At 43.0% G+C, this 20,789-nt stretch overlaps 1 protein-coding gene across 3 annotated transcripts in view; it reads left to right on the top strand.

Annotated features, from left to right (window-relative positions):
* Positions 1 to 20,789, top strand: part of LZTS2 (leucine zipper tumor suppressor 2) — an 821,117-nt gene that overhangs the window by 724,599 nt on the left and 75,729 nt on the right. For all 3 annotated transcript variants that reach the window (XM_078643642.1, XM_078643643.1, XM_078643644.1), the window contains one exon: positions 11,440 to 11,961. In XM_078643642.1, coding sequence (XP_078499768.1) covers positions 11,479 to 11,961 — 483 coding nt within the window. In that variant the 5' untranslated portion in view covers positions 11,440 to 11,478. The remainder of the gene's footprint in view (positions 1 to 11,439; positions 11,962 to 20,789) is intronic.

Here is a 20,789-nt window from a genome sequence, read left to right as displayed (position 1 = left end):
TGTGAGAGGACGTGGGACCTTAGGGAGTGAGGGACCTGGAGATGGGTGTGCTGTCATTCAGGCGTCACAGCCTGGTGTGGCTTAGTGGGACACTAATGGGGCGGAGCTTCAAGATGGGGCAGGGCTAAGCAGCACAGCTGGATGGATGGGGCCTGGAGAGGGGGAGCCACTTCTCAACACAAACAGGGCTTCTGAACCCGCACTCCTGTGTGCCCCAGGAGGCTGCAAAATCTGTAATGGTTTTCATGATTCAGAGCCACCACATCGGGGCTTTAAGTGGCCTGGGTCACACCAGTGCTGAGCACAGGCAGTTTTTAGGTCTCGTGACCTACAATGCGCGCAAAGGCATTGAGGGACCGCGAATTCAAGTGCTCGAAATCCTCATGAAACCACTAGCTTTTTCCTGCGGTTTTCATGAAGTTCACGTGGCCACAGGCACGCACTTTTGGGCCATAAACTTGCATTTCTCCTCCCCCTCCCCAGCCAGCTTCCCCCAGGCCGTAGCAGCACTCCTCCCACACTTTTGAAGTGAAGCTTAGCTTCACTTCAAAGGCCCCTGCTGCTTCACACCGTGTCGCATTTCTCCTCCCCCCTCCCCTTCTCTGCCTTCCCTCCGTCTTGTTTACCTACCCACCAACCCACTCTCTGAACAGACAGTTCAGTCTAACTTGTCTCTGCCTCTCTCTAACTCGGCCCCCTCCTCTGCCCGCCGTGTCGCATTTCTCCTCCCCCCTCCCTTTCTCTGCCTTCCCTCCGTCTTGTTTATTTTAAACATTTCTGCCTTTGCCCGTTGCAGTTTGTTCTCATTTGCACGACTCCAGTGTTTGCCTTCCTCTCGTCGCAATTTGTTTTGAACAGTAATTGCCGATGAAGTGCCTCAAATAGAGTTTGCTTTTCTCTTGTTTTTTTTTTTTAATCGCGTCTTTCCGCATCTCAGCTTGCTGCCATGACTTTGCAATCTCAATTATTTAGAAAACTTGCTGCCTGCTCCGAATTAACGCTGACTCCGGGTCAATCCGGCACCACCTGCACCCATCACCCTCGGCCCTCCCCGCATCCTCCATTGCAATACACCCCTTCACCCCTCCCAGACAGTGCCTGACCCCCCTCGCCATGTTTCCCGAACGACCGCAGAAACTGTAACCAACCCAACCGGCCTCAGAACGATGAAAGGCATGAAGACTATCCAACTCATGCATACGTCCCTTCCTGCAAGCCCCCCAGTACTCCCCCCTGTTGCTCCCGTGCACCGCTGCTTCCCAACCACGTCCAGGTCCTCCCCTCCCCTTGCCCGCAAGGGTCCCCTATGGCTACGGCCTGCCCCCTCCTCCCCCCCCCCCCCCATCTGCCCTGCAACCGGACCCTTCACTACCTCCACCCCAGCTCTCCAACTTACAGCCCCTGCTTCCCCCGGGCGGTCTTCCGCCTCCGCCCCCCGGGCTAATCAGTCACCTCTATCCGGACAACGAACCTCCATCGGCCAAAGCAGCAGATATGCGGCTCTCCCAGTGCTCCCCCTAACTTGCACGTGTCTAAAATGCCATCTCGTTGGCAGACTTTAAATAGTCTGTTTTAAGATACTGGTTAATCATGTAGGCAGTAAACTGACATTTAAGTTCCTGTTTATTCACAAACGTGACGACCAATTACTCCCAAAGCTTGCTTTATATTATACCACCGGCTTGGTCACACTGTGATTCTGGGTATGTTGATCAGTTTCCTCATTGATTATTTATTAAGATTGGGTTTCCACCTGAATGGGCTACCTCCTTGTCTCCAATATTAACTACTGTGTGGCAAACGTTCCCTTCTGTGTCTTCTACTGCACTAACCCTGTGTGTCTTCTGCTGCCCTTGCCCTTCGTGTCTTCTGCTACCCTTTCCCCGTGTGTCTACTGCTTCCCTGTGTGTCTTCTGCTGCCCTTGCCCTGTGTGCTTTCTGCTGCCCTTGCCCTGTGTGTCTTCTGCTGCCCTTGCCCTGTGTGTCTTCTGCTGCCCTTACCCTCTTTGTCTTCGGCTGCCCTTGCCCACTGTATCTTGTGCTGCTCTCACCCTGTGTGTGTCTTGTGCTGCGCTCACCCTGTGTGTGTCTTGTGCTGCGCTCACCCTGTGTGTGTCTTGTGCTGCGCTCACCCTGTGTGTGTCTTGTGCTGCTCCCACCCTGTGTGTGTCTTGTGCTGCTCCCACCCTGTGTTTGTCTTGTGCTGCTCCCACCCTGTGTGTGTCTTGTGCTGCTCCCACCCTGTGTGTGTCTTGTGCTGCTCCCACCCTGTGTGTGTCTTGTGCTGCTCCCACCCTGTGTGTGTCTTGTGCTGCTCTCACCCTGTGTGTGTCATGTGCTGTCCTCACCCCATGTGTGTCTTGTTCTGTCCTCACCCCATGTGGTGTCCTGTGCTGCTCTCACCCTGTGTCCTGTGCTGCTCTCGCCCTGCATGTGTGTCTTGTGTTGCTCTTGCGGCCCCCTCCACCCCTGTGTTCTCACCCCTCTCCTTGCCATGTATTTTCATCACCCCTTTCTGTCCCGTGCTTAGGAGCCGCAATCTCTGGGCATAGGAGCTATGGCAATACCGCATAATTATTGTATTTGTTATCTTGAAGTAGTTTGTGTCTTGTGGGTGCTTTTCGACAGGAGCTTGTAGAACGTAGCCCTCTGTTCCCTACTGCCACATACGTAACTTTGAACTGAAGAGGTCTTAAACGAAGCGCTGTTCACTGCAAACACTTCAGGAATATTCTTCAGCGCTATACATGCAGATACGTGAACTGGCGTTGCCAATAGGTCTCGCAGTAGGAAAGTTGGAGCTATTGGTTTTGTAAATGACAAAGCCCTTTATGTTTTGAAAATGAAAACAAAAAAAAAGGCATTGTTATTTGCAATTGTAATAGCTCCAACTTTCCTACTGCGAGACCTATTGGCAACGCCAGTGCTTGTTTAAAGGGGGCCTCGAAACGGGTATTTATCGGGCTGTGTCTTGTGCCCTGGCTGTTCGTTTTTTTCGTGACTGCAGTAACAGCAGGCACATCGATGTGCGCGTGCTCACTTCTCACTAGTGGGAAGTAGAGAAGTTGGGGTACAACGTCATGCCAGAAGAGCGTTGTAGGGGAAGGGAAATCCTTTAACCCCTTTATTGCGTACAACGGCCGCCGCGAGCACTACCTTCGTAGTGCTGCGCACGTCCGGTGGCCGATGCGACACCACCCACTCACGGAAACGTCCGCACTGCGGCAGATTCTACACCGCGCAGAAAGGGTTAAAGAGTGTCATTCTCTCTCTGGATTTCCCTTCTCTTTTTGAAACTCAGGAGCAGCAACATTGTTGTGGTGTCACAAGGGCTTTAACACCTTCGCTGCGGCGGCTATTCCGCCGCAGCGCTAAGGGGGCGGCGGGGGGCGCGCGTCGCGCCCATGCTGGTGACAGAACCGCTCCGTCACCAGCCTCAGTTGAGCTGTGCTCATGACGGAGCGGTTTCGTCATGGCCCCGCCCGCTCAATAGAACGCGCCGCGCAGGCGCAAAATCAGCGCCGTCGGGCCGGCCATGACGGAACCGCTCCGTCATCAGCACAGCGCTACCGCAGCTGATGACGGAGCGGTTCCGTCATCAGCACGGAAGTGGTTAAGTGGAAGCTTTTTCAATATTATATACAAGTCATAGTTGCTGCTTATTTATCTAATGCAAGCAACAACCATTGACCAAGCCAATAGTCCTGGCTTTATTGTAGGTATGATACTTGTTGTATCATACATCTGGATGCAATGACAGAAACGGCAATGCACAAGTCGGGCAGCATACTATGTTCCGCACAGATTTTTAGTTGTGTTTTTATGCTACGCCCCTACATTGGCCATGCCCATTTGAGAGACTCCACCGCCCCCCTACCCCCCGTTTTTTATGCCACTTAAAGCCCTGCACCACATACAGCTGGAAACCTAGTCTGTGAAAGGGTGTCCAGCTCACCTGTTCCTCATTATGTGATATCGGCTGTTTATACGGTATCCCCGCGTGACACACACATGCACCGTGTGAGTTTTGGCACGTTCGGTGCAGCATCTAAATACTGTAGTCCATCTAACTCCACTTTTGAACATCTTTCGATTTTCCTTCCCTCTATGGCTACATCCATGCATTTTACTATGTATTTAATTTATAATACAAAAATGCAAAAGTAAAAAAAAATATATAACCTTCCGTAAGAGGTACAGACCTTTCATAGGGATTTGTCAGCGCCATAGTAAAACAATTGTAGGTGTTGGAGGTCAGCAGCGTCGGGGTGCACTCGAAGGCACTTCACAAAGTAAACACGGCCAGACAAAGGCCACAGCTGGTCTGCGCCTGCTGGGGAGGTGGCACGAGAGAGGAGGCTGCTTGTTATCTTAACTTCCCAGCAGCGGGACCACCCTTTCCCTTATCTGTCAGCACATTTCTCGCCCTTCAGAGCAGCCCCGCCATCTGTCTCCTGCCACCCTCCGTCCCACCCGCACGGATGCGCCCTCTCTCTCGGCTGCTTCCTTGTGTAAGGGCCAGATTTCCGCGTCGTTACTCGAGTGGTACAATATTCGCTCATGGGGCGCTTTTATATGTGGCAAGAGTTTCATGCGCCCTGCAGACGAAAGATTCGAGTGTCTGAGCTCCACAAACCCCGCTTGTTTCTGTTTTATAACACCCACCCCTCATGTATCAACGTGTTTGAACTAATCCATGCGTGCCATGGATGTCGAATTGTCAATTCACCAAGATGGCAGAGGTAGGGAGAGTGACCCATTTGACACCGAATGACATGAGAGGGCAGAGCCCTTGTCACGCCCTTCCCCCCGAAAAGACTCGTATTTGCGCCCAAGGGAATGAGGGGAGAGGAAGGAATACCAACTACAGTCCTGTTTACTTCTTCCCAGTGCTCCTTATTCAGACCTGAAAATCAGTGATACCAGAGGACAAGGCAGAGGTGGCAATTGCTACCCCCGCCTATGAGCGACGCCCTTGCAATGTGCCATTGATAATCCGAAAGCCAGATTATTGTCTTTAATTAGCACGTATGCAGCACACAGTCTCAATTAATATGGCATCGCAGCGCCTTTAGTTTGTCACATGTGTTTTACTTTACAAACTTATAGCTGCAACCCGGAGTCTGATTCCGTTTTTGTGTGATCAGCATGATGAGAATGTCCTTTGCATTGTAGGTATAAAAATGCATTTACATAGGTACAGAATAAAGTTCCTCTCTTCATTTATGCAGAGAAGTGGGGCTCAGCACGCCACACCTGATGCGAAGATCACATGTGTCTGGGACACCTTGTATAGAGATCATCACACGGGCGTGCAGCCCACGGAATTCCCGCAGGCAACTCGAGTGTCACTCATCGCGAGTGATGGTCACTCGTTTTATAAAGTTTTTGATTTAAAGCAAACATGTTTTGAGCAATGAAGTGTTATACCCTCTTCTCTGCTGCCTCTCCCTCAATTCTTGACTTTAAAAACCATTATCAATGTAAGTGCGACCAGGTCATACCAAACCAGTTTGCATAGAGAGACCACTTCCAAACTCTAAGTAGAGCACCTAAGTTCAGTGTCTCATCTAGATGGGAGGGAGAGACATGAAAGGGAAAGCACAGTACGGAAAAGTAATGTGAAGCTTGTACTTTATGCATACTTATATAATGCAAAAAGCTACAGAGTGCATAAATGACAAACATAGAGGTACATGAAAGGGCAGATCTAAAGGAGGAGCGAGCAGAAAATATAACAGAACTCAAGCATTGGCAAAGTCAAATCGTGTAGCATGGATCGGCTGCCAGCTTTTTGGCTTGCCAATGCTTGTTTTGTATCATAATTACTTTTTAATTTTATTGTTGCCATACCCCCACCAATATATACATTTTGATTAAAAGCAAAAATATTTTTGTAGTGTCAAGAAGCACACATTAGTATAGTAGTCTCTGCCAGGCAGGCAACTGCTTTGTGTTAGAACGTGCTTCTTGTGAAAGGCCAGAATGCCACCACTCCCCGTGAAGCTAACCAGTGGCTGAAGTGGGCTGACCAGCTGCCCCATGCTGTATGCTCTGGGGCATAGATACTCACAAACATTTTCTGAGGGGCCGCAAAGTACGTTCTGTGGTGAGGCTGAGGGCCGCATTGAAGCTATCAGGATGGGAGTCGGGCTTTGTGGGTGGTTAAATGTTGCAGGATACTTTTAGATTAGTTTCCTTTACTTCACTTAGCTTTTAAATAAAACCTTCCCCATTTATTTAACATCTTTCTGAATGTTAGTGCTCTTTGAAGTAAACAGCAGCCCAGTGCTGTTGTTAACCTGGGGGCCGCATGTAAAAGTCAGGAGGGACGCACTTTGAGTATCACTGCTCTCGGGGATGGAAGGAAAGTGTGAATGTATATAGAGGGCAGACTGACATTCTCTATAAATAAATGTTTAGGTAGTTGTAGTAAAATCAAAAGGTCTTGGCTAACACTACACTTAAAGAGAGGATACACAAGGGGTCAGAGGGTCAAGTACACTTGTAGATTGGAGAGCACATTAAAAAGGAGAGAAGTGCAACTAATGGTTGAATGCATCAAAGATAGAGAAATGAAATAATGGACGGAGACATTTACATAAAGTTTTGAAGACAAAAACATCTGCCTTACCCGTGGCATTTGCACCAGGAATATGGCAGTTTTTAGTGCTGTAAGTAACTGCTGTCACAGTTCAACGAAGGCAACATTATTTATTTTTGTCATGACGGAACGTTCAAATGCTGAGTTGGTTCCTCTCAGAATTTGGCCTTCCGTTCACAAACTGATCTCATCAGTTGACTGGCCTAGCATGTATTGTCTGCTAAAGGTATCTGTTATTCATGTGGAGCAAGGTTACTATGCATTGCAATAGGAAAGGAGGGTACAAGTAATTTTCTTAAAAAAATAGTGTGTAAAATAAAAAATCCTACCTGTAGTAATATCAAGGAGTGCTGTAAGCGCTCCTTGATACTTACTATTCCCTCATGTCCAGTGGCGCTTTTCTTTATTTATAATATTTATACTAGACTGTGTACTTGGTGAGGAATCTTGTTTTGCGTGTGTGTGTGTTTATATATGTATATGTATATATTCCCTTTCATTCCAAGTCCTATTCACCATCAAAATACAGTCGCACCAAGTGTGTCGTATATCACAGACATGGATCAGGCACAGGGGGATTGTGAAACATATTTTTATTGCATCACGATAATAAGCACCAAGAACCTACACGTTTCAGTAAATGCCTTTAACTGGGCCAGCCCGTTTCCCATCACCCCCGTGTTTATATACCATTCCTCTTCTATTGTGTTGCCAAATAGTTTCAACAACTAGACCGTCACCTCTACATTATCTCTGTCTACGTGTCCGCACCACGACAGTAACAACCTCTCAATCCAATAATACAGAATCTGCATTGTCGTTATTTGGAACCAGCAATGATTGCATATCTCCCTCATTACTCATAACAATTTTTACCTCACATTGCTGCTCGTGAAGTGCTTTGCGCTATGGCCCCTCACAGGCTAGGTCCCAAGTTCATTAATGCCTAAGCTGTTGCCCTCAATTGTCGTCCACCTTTTATATTGGCTGCATTTCAGTTTGTGTTCATATAGCAGTTCATAACATTGAATTTGTATGCAGTGTCATAGTGCAAGATACATTCTTGATCACAGTAGTACATACGTAAATACATTTCAATATGGCTGATGTTAATGGCAGCATTACAGTCCACTTACCGATTCATCTATTTTCCTAACAAGGAGCAGCCATTAAACTATGTAAAGTGCCATAGTGCGAGATAAGTTCTAATCACATTGATTACAGCGGATCCTGCATAGTCCGATTTTCAAAACATTATAAAGTGTCCTCGTACAATGTATACCCAACCACGTATTAATCCATCTATTTTCATAATGACACGAAGCAGCATTTAAATTATGTAAAGTGTCAGAGCGCGAGATGTATTTTAGTCACATTGATTACAGTGCTTTATGCATAGTCCTTTGTAAAGTGTCCTAGTTCAATGTAATCCCAGCAACATTTTCTGCAGCTTCTCGTGTCTGTGAGTTATGTGAAGGCACATAGAGCTATGTATGTTCGACTATTCATGTGGGCCCTTCTCTTCAGTATTCGTATGTGATCTACTTGCCCCCATTACTCAGAAATCACTGTTCAATCTGTTTTGTTCCCGTTTGTTGGTCTATTATCAAAGTTGAAATTAGTAGCTCTGGAGGTATATAGAGTATCATAGTGCAAAACACAGACTAAATGGCCACAATTGATCCACAAGCTATAGCATTATAAAGCGTCGTAGTGCAGTGTAATTCCAACCATTTTTGCTGCAGAATTCTCCTGCCTCTAGATTATATAGTGGCACATATGGTTGTGTGGGATGGACTTGGTTCTGGGTACATTGACCATCTTTGTATATATGGGTGACATTAACTCTGTCATGTCATGGGCTGTTGTGTTTTTCTACATGAGATCTATATTGTGCATGTAGTCACTGCGTACAAGTCCAACAAAAGTCAATTCCTTCTCTGTAGATGGACGACATTATTTTATAAACCTGCTTTCTAACGTGTCATGGTGCGCTAAAAAATTCGGTTCAAGGTAGTGGAGATTCATCCATTGCCACCAGTGCCCCATATTCAAATATATTTCACATGTTTATCAACTTGCAGTAAACAAGGTGGCAGTTCCAATGTATAAGAGTGTTGAACCCTCCAAGCCATGTCGCTCATTAACATATTGATTGAGTGAGTGTTGGGCACCATTGATGTTAATATGCACATCCCTGATCAGTGTCACATGACCAACGGATTGCTTGTCCCCCGTGAAGCTCATTCATGGCTTGCTCTGCACCATCAGCCCCTTGCTGTGTTCAGGGAGTCAATAAGTCGCAGTTATATATCTAGGTGGAGTTCTGCATCTAAATTGTGACCCCATGGTTTCTCAGAGCCCAACAAAACGATCATCCTCGATACACATCTCCACTGATCTAATTCACAGTCTCCATTCTGTGGATGTGCAGTGATATGTTTGATTTGATAGTTTTGGAGGATGCTTGGATTTTCACTGTGAACCTTCCAACATGCTTTGCGATTGGGTAATTTCTATCTCGATTACTGATAGCTCGCATTTGTTGTATGATACAGACTCTTACTCTATTGATGGTACTCCCTATGTATTTCATTCGACAGCCACATTCTAATACACAGGCCACGAACTCTATTGCATGTGATTGTTTCATTGATCTCCCATGGTCTGCTTTCAAATGTCTCGTACTCCCCTTTGTTTTGTTGACTCCACGCAAGCACACTTTGCACACTTCCAGAAGCCCAGGTTTTTGTTTGACAGCCAGTTGCCGTTTTCTTCACTGATGCACATACTCGTAGTAATTATGTCACCTAGTGACCTGGATTTTCGATATGTTATTTGTGGGTGTTGGTCAATTTTGCCTTTTATATGTTAATCATTTCGGAGAATATGCCAGTTTCATTCCAGTATAGATTTATTGTACTGATACTCATTAGTGTACTTCATGAATATGGGAATCATTCTGATCAGTTTTCCCAATTGGATGAAATTAGTTTGATCACTCCGTTCCCTGTCTTGAAGTATCTCCTCTCTTTTCTTTGAACGCTCTCCCTGGTATACCTTATCCAAGATTTTCTTAAGGTATCCCAGGTTCCAGGAATCTCCCGCTCGCCATTTCCGCTTCCCGTCGGAGGAGCAGATTCTGTGAGCTCAGATGCTCCGCTTTAGCGCCTTAGGGTGCCCACTGTTTCCATGTAAAATAGAATTACACGCCATCTTCTTGTTGTAGATACAAGAGTTCAGCTTGTCATCATTGACATATAGACGAACATCCAGAAATTCTATACTAGTTTTGCTCCATGTGGCGGTCAGCTGTATGTTGAATATGTTGTTGTTCAACGTTAGGAAGTATTCTGATAGGAGTTATTCCTCGCCATTCATTTTATGAACAGATCATCGATAAAGCGCACCCACAGTACAACATATATATTTATTAATTACATGGGATTCTGTAATTCCTGTATAAACGGCACTTTCAAATTTATATAATCAGCAACTCGTAACACACCCAGTCGCCAATTATAAAGAAAACGTTTAAAAACTCGGTATATGTTATTACGGTGAAGTTCTGACTTCACAATGTCTGCTGCCAAGGCCAGCAGCCGAGGTGAAAGGCGGGTCAGGTCACAGAGCATAATTGAAGCAGCTGTGTAAAATGTTGCTCTTCTTTCTTCTGCTCTATTTTTCTAGTTTACAATGACAAGCAGGGAGAACATGTTTATTTTTGCAAGCCTTACATAGTTGGAGAAAAGCTGGAATGATTCTGAATGTTTCTACACATTCCAAGCTACTGCAGATGTTTTATTTTATAAACTGATTTCTATGGAACTGTTTATAATATCTGCTTGCAACAAATATCTAACAGGTTTTTTGATGTGTTTAATTTTGCACTAGAGGTTTTATTTCTATTCGTCATGTTTGCAAACATGCTTGCCATTTTATATAAAAGAGTTATGCACCAAGGTTTTAAATGGTTTGTGGGAAAGATGATGGTGTGACGATGTGTTATATGGGATAATGTATCCAGGTGTACATGATAAGGATATTGCAAGTCACCTCGGGGTTCCATAACCTTGTAAAGTAACTCAGCCTTCAGCCTCGTTCCTCTATATGGTTATGGAACTCCTAAGTGACTTACAATATCTTTGTAATGTACGGTATGGGGTACTTTATTATATATGTAAAAAATTCAAACCTATCAAACTGCTGTGTTTAAAGTTTCCTGTAAATTGACAAATATGACGTTACAATGCATGCAATTACAACGCATGCTTTTACAATGCAGTCTTTACATCACAACTACCATTACATTGCATGGTTTCACAACTCATGCCATTACAACGCATTTTTAAAAAGTACCATTACAACTCATTTCATTACAACGCATACCTTTACATTGCATAATACTTTTAGGGCAACAGTAGAGTAAGTGTTGAATAGTGTAGGGGTAAAAAGGACTATTCCCACTCCAGTGAGTGCGACAGTAGGGAAAGTGTTGGATAGTGTAGGGGTAAAAATTACTATTCCCATGTACCCTAAAACCCATACCCACTCTATTACTAAAAAAATCATCATTACTTACCTTATAATTTGTTGTAATGGAATACATTGTAATCTCATGCGTTGTAGTGGCATGCATTGTAATGGCATGCGATGTAAAGGCAGTTGCGTTGTAACAGTTGCGTTGCAAAGGTAGATTGTTGTAATGACTGCGTTGTAATGGATGTTTCGCAAATTGACACCTATGAAGATGCATATGTTTAGTAAAATGCATAAAGAAAACTGTGAGGTTTTGTAAGTACCATGTATCACCATTCCTCTTCCTTTCATTCCAGGGCTCATTTGCAGATCGGGGAAAAGCGTACACCGACGCCATGGCTATTGTCCAGCCATTTCCATTGACCATCGACCAGAAGTCTGAAGCCAGTGGTACGCAGCTTCTTTCGGCCACAGGTTCACCCACCACCCTGACCATTATGGGAAGTGTCAGCAGCCTCATCTCAGGAAGATCATACCATGACAAGCAGTGCAAGGCGAGTGAATTCAGCAGCAAGTGCCGAAAGTCTGCCCACGTGACCAACTTTTTCAAGCAGCAGGAAGGGCTTCTAAAAAATGGCTACAGCTCCCAGGATCCTCTGCTTCATGGTTTACCAACTAAAAAGCCCTGTGCGACTGGGGTGGCGGGCAATGGGGGCTACACGTACTTAAATGATGATTTTAAAGGGGACTGGAATGAAGATGTGTGCGCCAGCAGCCCGGGCAGCGACACAGAAGACATTCGGGAAGAGCGGTCACTGAGCGGTCACTTAAGGGGACCGCCACCCAAGCTGATACCGGTGTCAGGGAAGCTGGAGAAGGTGAGACACTGTTTGAGTCTCTATTTGATTATTAAGAAGAGCACAGGAGCAGTTAAGTGGTGCAATTTCACTGTTTGCGAAAAGTCAATGTTTCAGTAATTTTCTGAAGAATAGTTAATGGTTGAAGTGGGGTTTGAGACTTCTCAAGAAAAAAATTTCAGGCTGTGGCCTTGATTGCAACTTCATTGACAAATTTACAAAGGTTTCTAGAATTTTCACTTGAAATCCACTACACCTTGCTTCAGTACCCAATTGTGACAGAATATCCAGGACACTGCCGTCAGAGAAGCGGGGTGGGCCAAAAATGATCTCACACCTTGGCCTACTGCACTGGCTGCCTGAGAGCTGTAGAATACCATTCACACCGACACACACTCCACATTCTGAACTGCTGTCTTAACATCCAGTTAGCAGTGCATGTATATTCGACCTATAAAAACATAGAAGCATTCAGTAAGCTCTACAAATCAACCATGAAAGTTTTTCAGTGTAACTCTTATAGTTTTCAGTGACTACTACAGCTCTGGTTACTGTAAACCGCAACAAGCTGAAACATAACCGAAAGCACTCTCATTTATGCAAATTCTCTATAATGTTACTCAGAACGGAAGGTCCTTCCCCTCTGATGTCATTTGAAACAAAATCCCCGAATGCATTATTGCTGGTTAAAATGTTTGCCAAACCAAAGTTCGCAAGTAATGGTTTCGCTTGCGTTAGTTAGTCTTAGTTCAGCTTTAATAATCAGGGGAGACAATTTTATTTTGTTTATTTTCAATTATTTGCCTTTGAAGTTATGATTGTTGTGCCTTTCAACTGCAGGGGATTTAGAATAATTTTCCCTTTCTGCATTTTTCAAGGTACCAGAGCGTGGTCCACGGTGTGTGCACAGGGCATTTGAGCAGCAAACTCTATCTCTTGCTTAAGAAACTCAGGTTTTCGCCTTGCTCGTTCTTAGGCCAAAAGATGCCAGCACAGGTTAAAATTGTGCCTGTTCCTACATTGATGCCTTTCCATTCACAAAGTGTTGAAACACTGCCATCTAGTGGGAAGCACTTCAACGTGTTCTAAATAAAACAGTAGTGAACTGCAGTATTTACTTTTTTTCGTTAACATGTTGTTTTGCAACGTGAATCTCTTCTAGATTCACATGCTGTTATTATTCTGCCATCTTGTGTGCTGGGTCCAGAAACTAGTATTGTGTAACCTAAAACCTTATCTGTTTTTGTACGTCGGCCATAGGAGACATGACAGACTTGGAACAGTCGTACATGTATCTGACACTTCAGGCCCCACTGTTCTCCTTGGCCCTTTGAGTTCTTTAAGTTTCTTGTTCACAGGTAGTCTAACCTTTGATTTTTTGTCACTCGAATGGGTTTTGTCACGTGTTAGGAAAGGAGCTATTTCATGCCTTGGAGAAGAGACAGGGCTCCTGCAGCGACGAAGGATGAATCAAAATTGAAAGCACACAAACCCGCGCTCTCTAAGATTCCCCTCTGAAGCAGGTCAAGGCGTGAATCGTGGTCAAAGTTGATTCCATAATAAGGAAATGGGTGATTCCACTCTACCACACACGAGAGAGAGGTCCAGTGAAGGAGACACTTGTGAGATAATTGCTGACAGAGGAGCTAGACTGGCTTGCTGTCCCTTTTTGTTTCCCCAGTACATTTTGACTCCGGGGGTTTAGGTGGGAATCTTGAGACTCCTATTCTCCTGACCGGTCTTGAGGAACTAGTTGCAAACAAGGTTCTGTTGATAAAGTTTCAGATGTTATCTGCAGCCAGACATTCACACACTCAGATTGTTCCTTGGGGTAATGATTGTCTTAAGGTGAGCAGGATCTCCATCCTGTGCTTCCCAGCAGAAAATGTGAGACACTGCCAATTTCTGTAGTCTCCAGCTTACCAGATGCTCTCTGAAAAAACAGACTTTGGCAAAATCAATATTTCTCACCTTTGAAAACTTTTAGGAGCGTTTTTTGCGATGCTGTACAGCATCCCCGATGCTGGCCTGCATGACTAAAGAGGAGAAAAAAAGTCTGTGTTGCAGACAGCTGGGTCATTTTATATGCACGCACCTACAAAATGACACAGTTGCTTTTTTTAGGTCTCGCGTAGGCAGCGCTTGTGCTGTCTCTTCAATACCTGCTGTATTCAGGGTATGAGCACGAAGCTTTGCCCACTTGCCACCCATCTTTTTAATTGGCTCCTGTCACTGTCCTTTGTAAATGGTGGCGTTTCATTCGTCAATAGGTTTAGTAGTCCCTCCTTAGTACTGTCTTTTCTCTTCTTGTAACCTCCCATGAGGACTTCCCCTGTTACATTTGTTGTTACCCGGTATGTTTTAATTACAGCCTTGGAGCACTATTTTCTTAAATCGCTTTCTTCGGCAACACTTTTTTTTTATTTAACCAGCACAGCACGCCTGAGCTGGAATAATGGCGGCTGCGGCTTTCTTTTGTTAGTTGCTATTACCGAACTCAACCGCATGCCTTTTTTTCCTGTTCTTTACTTTTCTTACCATCGCAGCACACCCCGCTATAGCTTTAAACATCTTAAGCTAAAGCGTAGGTGCCGTGATTTCTTCAAAAGTAAAGAAATTGAAAACAAATGCGTCGCCGTGATAAAGATAAAGCGCGGGTGACGCCATTGTGTGAATGTTGATACAGACTTGAGAGCAATGACCAAAGAAAGTTCTCCTACTCAAGGGGCAAGGCTCAAGTCTTCTCTGCTTAGACAGGTGGAAATCTAGGATCATTTTCCTCAGGAGAAGTGAAAATATTTTTAGTTTCTTACATGGAGTCATAAATATGTGAAAATAGAAGTTTTACCTTAGCGTAGGTCAGTAACAGATTGCTCCTAAAGGCTAGGATTGTGTGGATGACACGAGGTGAAGCTGCTAAACCTGCAGAGGTATTTCTGCCAGGTATTCCAAAACCTCCATGTGACTTCATCGAGGAATCACTTGTGTCTATACCAGAGGTGCAGGAGAGTGTACATTCAGTGGGGCATGGTTTGCTCTGTTTATCAATATCATGCTCTTTAGGACTCACGATTAATCACAATTTCAGGCTACTCAACTTAAAGTTCAACAGCCCCACGCCCCCAATGATTGAAAGTGCACAGGCAGATCCTCACCACTTCCACATTTAGTGCGTAATTCACATGCTCCTGCATCTGGTGGCCAGTGAGCTGGGGTCAGCGGATGTTGTAGACTGCAGTTCTACTACAGGGTTTCAGAGAATCAAATAATGAAATAAACCCTGTATCCGAAGCAGGTAATGATGTTTACTCTGTTTGGCCGAGAGTAGTAACAACACGGTATGGGGTTAATTCAGCTATATCACCCATCACGTTAGATAGTAGGTCTCAGTCAATAGCTTGAGGCAGTCCGTGCATGTATTATATTCCATCCAATTAATTGTATTTGATATATTTTATTATCTTATTGCAAATCCTGTTCCTGAGATTGGCTTCGAACAATGGTAAAGCACAATGTATTTTTAAGTTTAATCTTTTTACCATAAATTCGCCATTTGGATTTGGACTACTTTGAAATATAGACCACATTTTTCTGCATTGTTGTGGTCTGTGACCATAGTTTCCAGTATGTTAAAGTATTTTGTGGACTAAAGTGTGTTTTATTAGCTAGGAGAATCATGTAGGTAAATACAATGTGGTTGTATATGAAGAGCACTCCGATTTCCTTCGCCTCTTTCATGCCTTTGCGCCCAGCATTATTGCGTTCACATCCCCTTCCGGCACTCCACTTCTGTTCATCATCAAGAGTTGTTTTGGACTTTCTATAGAAGTAGACTACTTGAATTACTAATTGATGTTCCCAGTGTGCCATTTTTAACGATTGTTCTAGCAGGTGGACGCGGGCGCTCCTCGTGAGTTTTAGTCTTTGTGCCTAGCCGTGTCTCCAAAACACTTTGCATCCAAATCCAGTTTCCCATTCCCTTCTTTGAGTACTCCTTTATGTTTGTTTTAACCATGTGTGTGAATTAAGAGCATTACAGGCACAAGATTTTCCCATTGGCAGCGTGATTGATATTAGAGTAGCAGCATCTCTCCCATTGGGTTTAAATTTGCCTGTAAATTGAAGCTGTGGAGATGCTCATGATTAAAAGGGCCATCTTGTTCTCCATGTCATTCTGTCCTTTTACTGTAGCCTAGGAAGCCATCTGTTATTTTTCAGCAAGCGACAAATTTACATGTACATGTTTTGTGATGGATCTGTGCCATTTCCTTCATGTGGAAATGAATCCATGACAAGCTTCCATGATGCAACAATATCTAAGCGTGCCTCCTACAAGCGAAGATGCCCCGACTGGGTAAGGGAATGTTGGTCAGTGTTGGGGCAGCTCTATGCCGGGCTGAGAAGAGTTCATATAACTCACCTATAAACTGGAGAGGCGGTATGTCAAGCGGCATGTTATTGGTCGAGATATTCTTAAATAATTTTTGTTACAAGGGTCTCCAACTATCAGCATATAGTGTAAGCCAGAGTAGACCAAGAGAAAAACATTTACTAACCCCAGACCTAACCATGAAAAACTATGATGTAATTATTAATTTGTTGATGAATTAGTAATGATTAATTGCCTGCACATTTTTTCATTTAGGTCCAGCATCAGATTTGTAAAAGTTTCTCTTTAGCTTAGAAATGTAGCTTCAGAAATGTAGCTCAGCTGGTCTTCACTTAAAAATGGGGTGTTCAGTAAAAACTTATTTGGTAGATAAGCAATTCAGAGTATAGTCTTGTGGTAAAACTTTCTGATTTATTCTGTGGTAGCATTGTTATAAAATAAAAACATTTATCTTTACTACTATGACTGGTAAATAGTGTGTACAAAACGTGTTAAAGTAATTAATTATTTCATGCTTGTGTGTAGGCGTGTGCACATCTCTTTGACATTTTTATGTCTATAGTGTCTGTTGTTATGAGATATTAGCATTGTGTTAGTCTCATCAATTGGGTTCTAAAAGCTGAAGGGATTCTCCATGCTGGTCCCTTCCCACACACTGTGCTTGTATCTTCTGCCCGCACAAGAGCAGCTCTGAGGCTTTGAGCTCATATTTAGGGAAAGTTTGCCCGCGAGTAGCCCTGGGAGCTAACAGCATTTTAAAACTTTGCGTTTTCACAATAGTCAACTGCTGCTACCTCTGCTGACAAAGTTTGAACGTATGTTTTACCAGGCCCGGGACGTGGCAGGCTTGGTAATCTATGTAGATGGCACAATGAAGATTGCTGTTCTTTTGTTATTTTCACAGGTGAAAACCCCCGTGACCATAGGCTGAACTCAAATCTACAAAGTAGAAACATCTGTGCCTCAACCGTTGTCAGGGTGTTGTGTTTTTTTCAGGTTTCTCTTATACCAATTGCTAATCAGTTTAAGACAGACTAGTCTTTCTGTCTATTCCAGTACTTGCATTTGATCTTGAGAGTTGAGCTACTGTCAAGAGATGGGAACTGAAACCTCTGAGAACACCTAGTCTTTGCAGCTCCAAGGTAGGGAGGATGTCAATGCTTTTTTCTATCAAAAAGGGTCATCCGCAGGACCAGTGAGAGGCAAAGTCGATTCAGAAATTACGCAATAAATAATTTACCAAAGCCTCTCACTTGTTTTTTTTTCTTTCAATATTCGATTTATTCAGTAATCATTATTGTAATTAAAACTGTGAAAAAAAGTGCAAAAAAAAAAGTGCAAATCAGGAAATCAGGAGTATACTCACGGCACATAAATTGTCTAAAGAAACGATAAAAAAGGCAGATTACAAAGGTGTACTTAAATAGACTAGTCATTTCGAATGTGTAACTAATTGCCCTGCTCAAGTAAACATGTGCTAACAGAGCCCATACAATTGTACATGTCGAGCATGTTTGATACTAAGCTAAAGCAAGCCAAAAGTGCAAATGTTCCAAGTTAGTTAAGGTGAGCCTGCCAAGCAAATAGAGCTCCACATATCAATAATCGAATGAGCCTAGAAGTGTAAAACAAAATTATTTTTACATTAACTGTCAGCAAAAGAGCAAATCTGCAAAGTGATCAAGAAATGAAAATCAAAATGAAGTGACCTAGCAAAATGAGGTCCGAATGAACTCAAGTAAAAAGGAGGTTACTGACAATAAACTCAAATCCATTTATACTGTTTTGAACAATACATGGTATTACAGAACAAGGTGTGACATTTTTAATGCCGAACAAACATTCTGCTAGCAGCGGATTTAGGAAGCAATATGGTTAAAGAAAAATATTTCTCTTGCTTTCTGTCCGGACACTTGTACTCTATATTATTGCACAAGCATTCATTCTTTATGTAATCCTTTCACCAGAATTTGAATATGAACTTTAAAATACATTGCATCAATTATTTTTTTTTGCCCAACGTTCTTTCTGCAGTTATCATGCAAAAAGGAAGCTTCACGTAATAAACAATGAAAACATTTACTTCTGCCAAAACACTTTACAGGTTTTGCCCTTAAAGTGTCCTCGTGTTACCTAACTAAAAGATAAAACAGAACAGCAAAAACCAGGAAATTACATTTTTTATTTGTAGTATTTTTCTATTTTACAGAGACTAATGTCGTGCACATATAAAAGGGCTACAGTTTAGCAACACTAACACGTCTGATATAGTTGAATTGGTTAATTTGATCTCTGTGACACCCAATAGTTGCCACTCTACTTTAAAAAGAGGGTTACATAGAAGTTAGCGGAGACTGGATTACTATAAAGGAAAAAACTGTTGTTTGGAACAAAAAACATTATGCATTGCTCATGAATGATGAGTATCAAAGGAAGAATGTCGGCTCAAGAGAACCTAATACCTCAGTCCTACACTGCTGGAGTACAGGAGCAGCTGGAGCAAGGACCGGTGAGTTTGAGAAAACTCCCCACATGTATAGGACCTTAAACAAGAGAGACCATGTCAGAATTTTTTTTTAAGTAAGTTAATCAGTCAGTCAGTCAAGAATTCTTTATTTCGATTAATAATCGTAAAAAGATTAAGTAAGTTAATCATTTATTTGCTTGATTAATAAAAATCATTGTAAAAACATTTAAAAACAAGAGTGGACCTACAATAATCCTTATTAAAATCTTTAAAAGAAGTATTGCCTAAAAGTACAAATAAGTAAAAGAAGAACTATACAAGACCACAGTATCTCAATAACCTTGTTAATACCCTTTTAAACTTTGCACGGCTAATATTCCACATGGCTGACGAGATTAATTTGTCTCCCCAATTCGTAAATTAACAGTGCAGTCTCAAAAATGTCATTAACAACTCACTCCAAAGCCTCTCTAAGGATATTCCTTTTAAACAGACAATGGGCAAGAGTATGAGCTAACTTTAAATGAAGAAGACCATACAATAGACAAATTGGTTAAAATTCAAGTGCTACAGTGCCCAACAGCCACCTAAACATAAGTCTGGTACATTGGCAACAGCCTTACACAAACCATACATTTAAATCATTCATTGACTGAGGCGTGCTGATCTTATGTTTAAGGTGGCATGGGGAAACAGAAACTATACAGTACATGCAGTGATATAAAATGCTGTGATACCTGGCCACTCTCTGGCTCAGGCCAGTGACAGTTTATAAAGTTCATCAAAACTGAACCTTTAGTTAATTCTATCAAACAAAGCTATTAAAAGATCTTATACAGATGTTCAGGTCTTTCACATTGATGGTTTTTTTTGTCCTCTTAACAGTTCATCTTCTCATTCAACTTTCACTTCTGTTGTCGCTTGCGATACCTTCTTCTCTACATTTTGTAGGTATTTCACCATCAATCAGTTCAGATGAGGATCGCTTGGGTTAAAGCTAGCTACAGCTGCCTCTCTTCAGGTTCTCGTATATCATTCATTGAATTTACTACGAAGGAGTGTTCCGCGATCCTCTAAAGTGGCATTGCACAAATACAGAAACATGGACCATATCGTCCAGATAATCTGCAATTACTGTGGCCCTCTATCCTTTTCCGTGGTGGAGCATGCATCAGCGCTGGCAGGACTCCCATCTATATTTAAAAAATTGTTCCTTAATTGAATTGTTGCATGGTTCTCCCAAAAAGCTCTGGGGTTCAAGCTTCTTATAATTATTAGGAGTTAGTCATCCATCCCTGCGCCTGGTGAGGGCGATTTTATCTTCCAAAAGTAACAGTGCTTTTGTGCTAGAGTTTGTTATTTTTCTAAACTCTGACCTCCGTGATAAATCCCATGTTGATGATCCTCCCAGAGAAATTAAGGCTGATTTCAAAAAGACTCTGCCTTGTATTTCTAGCCAAAGACGGTGATTTAATGAATCGGCACTTGCTAGTTTACAATTGTGGCAGCAGTTCACAGAAGCTGCCTGCTGTGACAGGGTCTGCCTTCTTAATCCAAATTCCAGTCTAATCTGGGCAGGAAACGTATATGTTGGTAATTTTAAGATGCTCCTATAGATCTTTGTTATTGTTTCGTCCATGTCTGGAATTGGATCCAGTAAGCGGATAATCCATGCAGACCTCGCAGTGTCTACAGGTCTCATGGCGCACCATGGCTGTTTCAAAGCCTCCTGCAACAGCTTTTGTTAAGAGTTTGCTTCTAACTCTGTTTCCGATTTGGTTTGAACTTGAATCTTTTGTGCGTCTGAATCACAAAATGGTCGAAACTACCCCAATTCCAAATAGAATCTCCTGTATAACCATTAGTATTCATTAATTGAATCTGCCTCATAGTACACAGCTAATCAGCTTAAGCACAATCATTCACCAGGAACTAATTTCAAAGATTTCTCTCTTTTGCAAATATATGACTTTTTGCAATGACTTACTCACA

The sequence above is a fragment of the Lissotriton helveticus genome, chromosome 5_1, assembly GCF_964261635.1.
Source record: "Lissotriton helveticus chromosome 5_1, aLisHel1.1, whole genome shotgun sequence".
Classification (NCBI taxonomy): domain Eukaryota; kingdom Metazoa; phylum Chordata; class Amphibia; order Caudata; family Salamandridae; genus Lissotriton; species Lissotriton helveticus.
The sequence above is the reverse complement of the archived record's forward strand: the minus strand, read 5'-3'. Positions and strand labels throughout refer to the sequence as shown.